Below are 10,060 nucleotides of genomic sequence, written 5' to 3' on the forward strand. Positions count from 1 at the left end.
TTTCTATTGGCATATCAACGGAAACTAAAAACAGGGAATAGTTTAATAGCAAATACAGCCGATATTATCAACATAATTACATTGTATGTAGAAGTAAACCGCCATTTTTTACATAAGAAGTGTTTGTCAAATGTTCTTTTCTCAACATGAATATATTTAAACAACATACACGCTAATTTCTTTGGATCAAAGGCATTAATTATTTCTGCCATACAGAAATAATATAAATAGTATTCAAGATAGGATGCTTAGAACTCCTTAGCTTATGTCACAATTATCTGTAAAAAAACAGACCACCAGCATTGAACCCAAATATAAAGGCCAAACCAAAGTCAACCAGTATGCAATACATGGTATATTACATATATGTATTGATCTCCCTCGCATTTAAAGCATAAATAGAGTAACTGAAGCAAAGCCACACACAGACCTGTAGCTGCTAGCTATTGGGAAAAACAAAACAATCTGAACCATACTGAAAAAGCTGAGTCAGCTAAACGAATCAATAAAGCTTGTCGTTCGATGGTTTTCTCCAATTCTAGAAACAGCCAGTGTGTCTATTTGCCTTGTGATGATCAAAATACAGCTGATGCATCTAAGAAGATTATGCAAGTAACTGCGCAATAGCATAATTCTGCACGCCCAAATGTGCACAAGTCTAGACTCAAATATTGCTATGCACCTTAAGATTTTAAGCACAGGAACTGTGCAATATCTTATACACGCATGCCTTTTGATGCAACTTAAAAAAATAACTCTTTGGAAACACAAAAATAGTATACAAAATTTAATGCGAGTAAAATTCCAGCATATGGAGAAACAATGCATTGATCAGACTACATGTAATAAATTTATTTATCATAGAAAAGGTTTTACCAGTATTTCTACAGGATTTTAATATCATTAATTAATTACAACAAGAGTGCCGAACTGTCACAAGATACGCCCGTTCCAAAGTTTTGGACACCATGCTCAATGCTTGAAATGCACTAAGTGACCTCAAGACCTAGTTATTGACCCAGCTTGACCCATATTTGAACTTGACCTACATATCATTTACATTGTAGATGTAACATCTGACTAAATTTGGTGAAGATCAGATGAAAACTACTTCAATTAGAGAGGGGACACCATGCTAAATGCTTGAAATGCACTATGTGACCTCGTTTTGACCCCGCATGACCCATATTCGAACTTGACCTACATACCATCTAGACACAACTTCTGACAAAATTAGGTGAAGATCAGATAAAAACTACTTCAATAAGAGAGCGGACACCATGCTAAATGCTTGAAATGCACTAAGTGACCTCGTGACCTAGTTTTTGACCCGGCATGACCCATATTTGAACTTGACCTACATATCATCTAGACACAACTTCTGACCAAATTTGGTGAAGATCGGGTGAAAAGTACTTCAATTAGAGAGCGGACACCATGCTTAATCCTTGAAATGCACTAAGTGACCCTGTGACCTAGTTTTTGACCCGGCATGACCCATATACAACTTGACCTAGATATTGTCTAGACACAACTTCTGACCAAGTTTGGTGAAGATCGGATGAAAACTATTTGAATTAGAGAGCGGACACTGCTGTGGACGCCGCCGGCCAAGGGTGAAACTATAATACGTCCTGTTTTTAAAAACGGGCGTATAAAAATTTCATGCGAGTAAAATTCCAGCATATGGAGAAACAATGCATTGATCAGACTACATGTAATAAATTTATTTATCATAGAAAAGGTTTAACCAGTATTTCTACAGGATTTTAATATCATTAATAAATTACAAAAATGTAATTCTCATTCTCATTTTCAATATTCACATGGCAAATACAATATTACATCTTGAAACTAAAATCAGGTAAATAATGATCTTATAATGATCTACAATCGTGCCACAAAACAATCTTTTACTAATAAAAAGGAAAATTTTCATATAACAAAATTTATAAATACGTTTTCTTACAAAATGCAAAAATAAATGCAACTGCCTAATATATTTATATTTCTACAAAACTGTCATCGATGATGGCAATATGGCTATTTGTCCTACTTGCACAGATTATGAAATTCCAAATATATACAAAAAAGCTGATTAATTATTTATATGTATTGATTGTTACTTGATAATCATGCAAGTGTGTGTCATGTTAGAACATGTTAGTATTCTAATCTGCTTATGCAAAGTAAGAATAAATGACAGAAAGTGTTACAATCTAAGTGTTAGTTAGTTATTTATGACTACACCTGGAAGTTTTCATAGATATAACAGAAGAAAAAGAGTAAATTGTACGGCTCAACTAAAGACAAAAATGTAAATGCTATAAAGCAAATCTTTCAGATCAGTTTTAAATGATTTAATAGTGAAGAATAACAAAACAAAAACTTAAAACAGAAAACTAGCACCTCTGATTCAAAGCAAAACAAGATGTGTTTGCAAAACACTGTGTTCCCCACCAATGTATTTGACCTTTGACCTTAAAGGATGACCTTGACCTTTCACCACTATAAATGTGCAGCTCCATGAGATACACATGCATGCCAAAAATCAAGTTGCTTTCTTCAATAATGCAAAAGTTATGGCAAATGTTAACGTTTGACGCAAACACACCAACAAACAGACAGGGCAAAAACAATATGTCCCCCAGTATAGACTGGGGGACATAAAAACACACATTACATGAAAGAAAAAAGAAAAGAACAAGCAGAACTGCTAAATTAGTACATGTTTTATTAAATAGAAAGCTGAACAGTATTGCAACATAAACATATTTACAAAAGAATGACTTCAAAGCTGTCCATCAAAAGAAACATTTTTATGTCATGTCAAATTTTCAGGAAATGGTTTCACTTTTTTTTATTTATTTTAAATGTACGCACCTTAATAATGTCCAGAATAACAAATCCTGACAAGTATATTACTACTACATTATTAATAAAATTAAAAAAATTAAACCAAAGAAATCAACCACTTACACAACTGGCAGCTTTCAGGTCAATAAAAGAAGCCAAAACATAGTAACACTAGTCAGATCTTTTTTCCTCCTTTAGCAAGGGCCTTATAAAGGCCCCTTCCCCCGAGAGAAAGGCCCCTTCCCCAAAGAGAATTTCTTTAAAATTATGCAATTTACCCAAATTTCAAGCCTACTTTGGGTAATTGTTTCCCCTTTCTCAGTTTTGTTGATAATTTTTTTCCCCATAATGAAAGGTCAGGACCTTTCCCCCCAAATAAAAAAAGAGCTGTCTCCATCGGAAGACATATGCCCCCGAAAAACGCGCTTTAAAACCTAAACGCAGATTTCGAAACTTAAACGCGGACCCTAAGTTCAAGGTCAAGGGGGTCAACATATTTGTGTGTATGGAGAGGCCTTGTCCATATACAAATGCATACTAAATATGAAGTTAACATCTGAAGCGACATAGTAGTTATGAGCATTAGTTGTTATGAGCATTTTTCGAAACCTAAACGCAAAAGTGTGACGGAAAGACAGATGGGTAGACAGACAGACAGACAGTGCGATCACTATATGCCCTCCTTAGGGGGCATAAAAAAGCCCTGCTAGTCAGGAAAAACAAGATGTGTTTGTGAAACACAATGTCCCCCAATATGATGTTTGACCTTGAAGGATGACCTTGACCTTGTGAATGATGACCTTGACCTTTCACCACTCAAAATGTGCAGCTCCGTGAGATACACATGCATGTCAAATATCAAGTTGCTATCTTCAATATTGCAAAAGTATTCATAAAATAAGCGATTTGGGCCACATATATTTGACCTCTGACCTTGAAGGATGACCTTGACCTTTCACCACTCAAAATGTGCAGCTCCAGGAGATGCACATGCATGCCAAATATCAAGTTGCTATCTTCAATATTGCAAAAGTATTTATAAAATAAGCGATTTGGGCCACATATATTTGACCTCTGACCTTGAAGGATGACCTTGACCTTGATCTTTCACCACTCAAAATGTGCAGCTCCATGAGATACACATGCATGCCAAATATCAAGTTGCTATCTTCAATATTGCAAAAGTATTCATAAAATGAGCGATTTTGGCCACATATATTTGACCTCTGACCTTAAAGGATGACCTTGACCTTTCACCACTCAAAATGTGCAGCTTCATGAGATACACATGCATGCCAAATATGAAGTTGCTATCTTCAATATAGCAAAAGTTATTGCAAAATGTTAAAGTTGGTGCAAACAGACCAACAGACCAACAGACAGACAGGGCAAAAACAATATGTCCCCCACTACTATAGTGGGGGACATAAAAAGAAGATGAATATACTGCAGTTAAATTTCAAACACGATGTTAAAATGCAAATTACTTACAGTTGCAATATAATTTTTTCTCAATAATTGCTTTAAATAATAGCAGATATTTTATCCTGTTAACCCTTACATTTTCCACAGAATGTATGCTTCATTTTAAAAAATAGTTTACAAAATCTGACAAAAACTTGACGTAAAGCGATGAATTGTCTTAATGTTGTGCATCAGCAAAATTCCTTTGATCCTTTAATAATTAGGTTTTAATGAGAAGCTATTCACTTCCCTTTAATGATATAACGTTTCATGGATAAACTGAGTCGTAAGTGAAACAAGATGCCAGGTTCAATAATTGCTGATGCCTGGATGAGTAAGCTTTAGTCCAAAATTATGTCAATTTCAAGGTCAACATGAGGTCAGGTGATGTGAGTCTAAAATTAGGTCAATTCCAAGGTCAACATTAGGTCAATGTCAAGGTCAACATTAGGTCAATGTCAAGGTCAACATAAGGTCAGGTGAGTGTGGGGATTGTTTTCAGAGCTTTTCAGTAAGTCGTATTAATGTTAAACTTTGTCGAACACTCAATTTGATTAAACCTAGAATACTTACCACCTGAATTTGGCCCATATTAGTTAGTCTTTGTCCAAAATTAGACAGTGTTTTTTCACCATTTGGGAATGGGGCCGGGTCCCTTTGGATTGGGAAAATTCGTGGCGTTTTGACCAAAATTGGGAAATTAGTGTTGTTGTTTTTTTGCTAACAAATGCTTCAAAAATGAGTATAAAAGTGTTTTAAATATACATGTAATATTTAATAAAGTGCAACTTATAGAGCTGGATGGGAGAGAAACTAAATGTTGATCTAAAAAAATATTTAAAAAATGTGTGGAAACTTTCAATTAGGAATTTGTAGGTCCCATTAGGGAAAAATATATACTTTTTTCCGTTGGGAATGGGGCCGGATACCGGCCCCGATTTTGAACAAAAAAAAACACTGTTAGGTCAATGTCGTTGTCAAAATGCAGTCTGGTCATATGCATGCTCATAATGTGATATCCATAAAAGTATCAAAGCTTTGTACATGTAGCATGAGGTATTGATGTGTAATGACTCTCCTTACCCTAGGGTTACAGGGTTTTTTTGCTATGTAAAAAAGGCCGTAAAATGGACCCAATCCAAAAGCAAACAGGTCCAATCCCAAACTCAATTTGTTTCCCAATTCCTCCCCCACCCTCCCAAAGAAAGAAGTGTCTAATGATTATTATATTTCAAGTTTATTTCATAAACATATAACAAAGTATAAAAGTATAATTTATATGTTTTTTTTCCCAAATTGGCCAGGCCTGTCAGATGTGATATTTGTTGAAAAATAAATTCCAATTTGGTCCATTTTGTTGATAAAACTTTTTCAAAATTTGCCGTTTTTTCTATTTTAAAATTCCTTATTTGAACAGACTCCTTTTCCAGAAATGGCTTTAAAAAAAACTGGTTTAGCCTCTTACGGACAGACGGATGGATAGACAAAGGGACAGGCCAATGGCTATATGACTCCTGGCATCCACTGATGCCAAGGGCATTTAAATACATTTAATATACAACTAATCAATAACCATAATTCCCTATGTTCAAAATTTAAAAATAACAAAACTTGAATTCTTTGAACTGTTCAACATTTCCCTTCAACCAAGCCATGTGTTAAATGTTGCATACATGCTCATCTATAAAGCACACTTCTACATGACACAGTTACAGTTAGGTATCTTCTTTTTTCAATCTTTGCAATTGTGTGATTATTGTTTAATGATCATGACATATGCCCCACATAAAGTACTAATTAATGAGAAGATAACTCATTGTTTATACATATTTGTATTCAATATTATTTTAATCCAAATTCACCCTTGTCTGCCTTTTCAAATGAGACACAAAAGGATGCAGACTCAACATGGCATCAAAACCCTTCTTGCGATGTAATAAAAACCAATTAATCAGAAGGATTGACACATGATTTGATTATGCAAGATTCTACATGTAGCTTGAAAAAATAAAATACAGCTGTATTGTAAGACAAGTAAAATGTGCTCCCATAGATTCTCCAGAATATTACTACAAAACTCACAGGGCCCCGGCTATCGGATCCTAGACCCTAAAACATTGTAAGAGGTGTATTATGTACTACGAACAGCTGAGCATGGATGAAAAACATTTCAATGGGACTTGCTCTTGAAAACATGTTAAATAAATGTTAGTAAAATGTTGTCAAAAATAAGCCTGTGCAGTTTGCACAGGCTATTTACGGACAACACTTTCCGCTTTTATGGAATTCTCCGTATTCTTCTTAACAGAAATCCAGTCTAGACGAAAAGTGTCGACTCTGATAAGCCTGTGCAGAGTGCACAGGAATAATCTTGGACAACACTTTACGCACATGATTTACACCCCATTTTCCCACAGCGAGGCTAATGTAAATTTAAGTTGTTATCAAGAGCTATCAAAATGTTTGTACAAATAATTTCTGCAAACTGTGATTCAGGTAAATTTTATGCTAAAATATACTAAACAGTTAAACAAAAGCATGTGGTTTTTCATCCATGCTACTACATACATGTAACAGACAGGAGAGAATGGAACAATCTGCAAAAACAGTCTGCCAAAAATAATTATAACAAAACTACATAAAAAAGAATGCAAAATAAATATTTTATGGAATCATTATGGTAAATGTGTTGACAGTCATACTGCATAAGCCAGTGCAAATAATTTATTTCATCATTCAGATTATATCTTCTTCAGTTCTTGCAAAGCTTCTGCGCTAATTTTAAAACTAAATTTTCTGTTTTATAATAATAATTCAGTACTTTTTATTTGCACTGACTTATTTTCAAGAAAGTAAACATGTTAAAAGAAATAAAATGTCATAAAGGGCATGAAATTCAATGCACAAAAAATGTCAAACATTCATTTCAATGTCTTAAAACCTGACTTCTAAATTCATTATGATGACATAGCGAAATCCAAGATAAAAGTTTATATGGTGATTTACCGGTAAGCTACCAGCCTATTTGCAGGGCTCAAATAAATAAATCACAACGAAACTCACACTTAATCTGCACATCATGTAAATAGACTCACACACCAAAAGTTTTCAGCAAAAAAGTCCGGAAAACTGATTTTGAAGTACTAGGCCCAAAAATCAATAGACCCTAACAAAACTGAACCTTGATTGCTGGACAAACAGACAACCCAACTACTCTATTACACCCTACCATGGGCAAAAAATAATAATCACAAAGTCTCAAGTTTATTGAGGATGTATTTTTTATAAAATATGGCAGAGCAATAAATTATATCTCCTTCAATAGGCTTTTTTACAAAAGTCATTTGAAAGAGGCTGATTTCAAAAAATCATTGAAAAACATACCTTTTTTATGCATAGATAATAGATTCAAAGAGTCATTAATCCTAATTATCATAATCTTAAATGTTTTTAGTGGTTCAAAATAAGTCCACATTAAGAAATGTTTGATGTTAATGCAGTCTGCATAGGGATTGTCCCATACAAAATTTGAGAACAAACTGATCTTGAGGTATTAAGAATGGAATAATTCCGGTGGAAAACTGTCTACCCCACCTACTCCTGCAGAGTCTTAGGACTGACATTGACAAAGTCACATTTGAATGAAGTTTACCATAGTCTGATGATGTAAATAATGATGATTTCCTTGCAAATTATTGAAATGAAATAGACTATGAAACACTGCTTTAATCTTATTGTACTGAATACAATCAGAATGGTTCATGTATAATTGTATATTTTATACAGTGAATTTATGTACATGTTCAAGAAAAGATGTTTCAATTTTACAAGTTCCACCTATGGCATGTATGGAACAATTATTATTTAACTTCAGATATACATGTATGACCTTAACAAAGTTTGTAATAGTATCTGAAATTTATTGCACATAATCATTCATACTATTGATATGCCTGATATACAAATGACAAAAACATAACATTCTAAGGCCGATAGATGTTGCAAAAAAGGAGGAGGTCCTGTATTTTCTGTATCAAAAATGTATGAAAAAAAAAGTTCCTAGTTTGGAATAGACTGCTTGTTAAAATGCCCTGTGGTGAGATAATTGGCTCCAGTACCCTTTAAATTTCTTTGTGATACAGATTTAATAACACATCCAATAATTATGTATTCAGGAAGGAAACATGCCACTTTAAAAACTTGACGCTGCTCTTGCAAATTTGTAGCATTTGGTGACAATGGCAAATGACAGCCAAACTGCTGTATGGCTCAAGGCATATGCTCTTAAAAATTATTTGGCAGACAGCAAACAAGTGTTAAGGATTTAATTTATGCACTGGAAATAGGTACCAACATAACAAATATGGCAGCCATGACATTGCTGCAAAGCTAGCTCAAACTAACAAAACCTGAGATAATTTATTTTATAAGTGAAAAGCTTTATTTATTGACAAGAATGTTTATTTAGATAAGTAGGTTAAAAAGAATTTTTAAAATGCAACAATAATATTCAAGATGTTATTCAAGTTATTAGTACACTGTTAAGCAGAAATAATTTATGGAAATAAGATTTGCATTCAATATTAAGAAACTGTCAGTTCCATTATTCACTTGAATCTACAATATTACTATGGATAAAGGTTTTCATTAAAATTTTAAAACATACCCCGCATGATATAGTTTCTTCCGACGGGAATTTCAGAACAAATTTACTCCCAGCCTTCTCTTCGGAGCTGTTCAATGGTCTTACACGACATACGACTTTAATAGTTTCATCAGCAGGAGCTGCTGGTTCACCCATTATTCCGAATGTTGAAACAGATTCTTAATAAAGCCAGTAAGTGTCAATCTGTTCACGTAAATTTTGACAGATGGGGCTCATGGGCTCCAGTCAAAAATTCATTCGGCTCATTTTTGATGAAGAAAATGTTGATTGTCGTTCACAGCGTACACAGTATGACATAAACATGAATTGACTTTATTGAAAATGTTTTTATGTACATCTAGACAAAGACATACAATCGGCTTTTGGTGCTCGACAGACATAAATCAATAAAGTTATGTTTCCATCATCAAAAATTCAGCCTCCTGTCCACCATTTTTCGAAAGGATTGTGGGAGAATGATGTCATCGACTTAAGGTTACATCGCAATAATTCTTTAAGAGGGTTACATAGCAGTAAATCATGACTCGCAATATTTAAGATTACAATGCACTAATTTTGTGTTTAAGGCTATTTCAATTTATGACTTAAAGATATCGAATTTTAACGTTTACAATTATATATATTTAAATATAAAATATCAATTTACATTGTCCATCAACGATTTCGCGAATTCATTAAGATTTTAGAACTATAATACTGTTCTTTCTTCGCATATTTTGTCAATCTCCATGCAAAGTTGTCGTTCCATGCTCTCACATACGATGAATGTAATGAAACCGCCGTGCAAAAGATTGATATTTTGTAGTATAATGCCATTAAGCATTCACACTCGAAATATAAAACAACTTTACCGAAAAAAAACATAGATTCTCAGACATTTATAGTTGCCATCCTTCAATATTTTTTCTCATTTTGTTTCTGAAACATTTATATACACATTCACTCGTATGAGCGTCAATAATGATCAATCTAGACTTAGTTCGGTATATATTTATACACACAATGATTTTATTAGATGACACTATGATAGTATACTGCGATTACTGCGTATCGTGAATACACCGATACGCAGTA

At 33.7% G+C, this 10,060-nt stretch overlaps 1 protein-coding gene across 7 annotated transcripts in view; it reads right to left on the reverse strand.

Moving 5' to 3' along the window:
- LOC127837540 (kinesin heavy chain-like) overlaps window positions 1-9,441 on the reverse strand; it is a 72,607-nt gene extending 63,166 nt beyond the window's left edge. For 4 of the 7 annotated variants that reach the window (XM_052364713.1, XM_052364714.1, XM_052364712.1 and 1 more), the window contains exons 1-2: window positions 8,987-9,441; window positions 6,403-6,429 (exon numbers count right to left, since the gene is read on the reverse strand). In XM_052364713.1, the coding sequence (XP_052220673.1) occupies window positions 6,403-6,429; window positions 8,987-9,121 (162 nt within the window). In that variant the 5' untranslated portion in view covers window positions 9,122-9,441. The remainder of the gene's footprint in view (window positions 1-6,402; window positions 6,430-8,986) is intronic. The other 3 variants (XM_052364718.1, XM_052364717.1, XM_052364716.1) reach the window with 1 other exon arrangement.
- Window positions 9,442-10,060: the final 619 nt, after the last annotated feature.

Source organism: Dreissena polymorpha, chromosome 7 (assembly GCF_020536995.1).
Source record: "Dreissena polymorpha isolate Duluth1 chromosome 7, UMN_Dpol_1.0, whole genome shotgun sequence".
NCBI lineage: Eukaryota > Metazoa > Mollusca > Bivalvia > Myida > Dreissenidae > Dreissena > Dreissena polymorpha.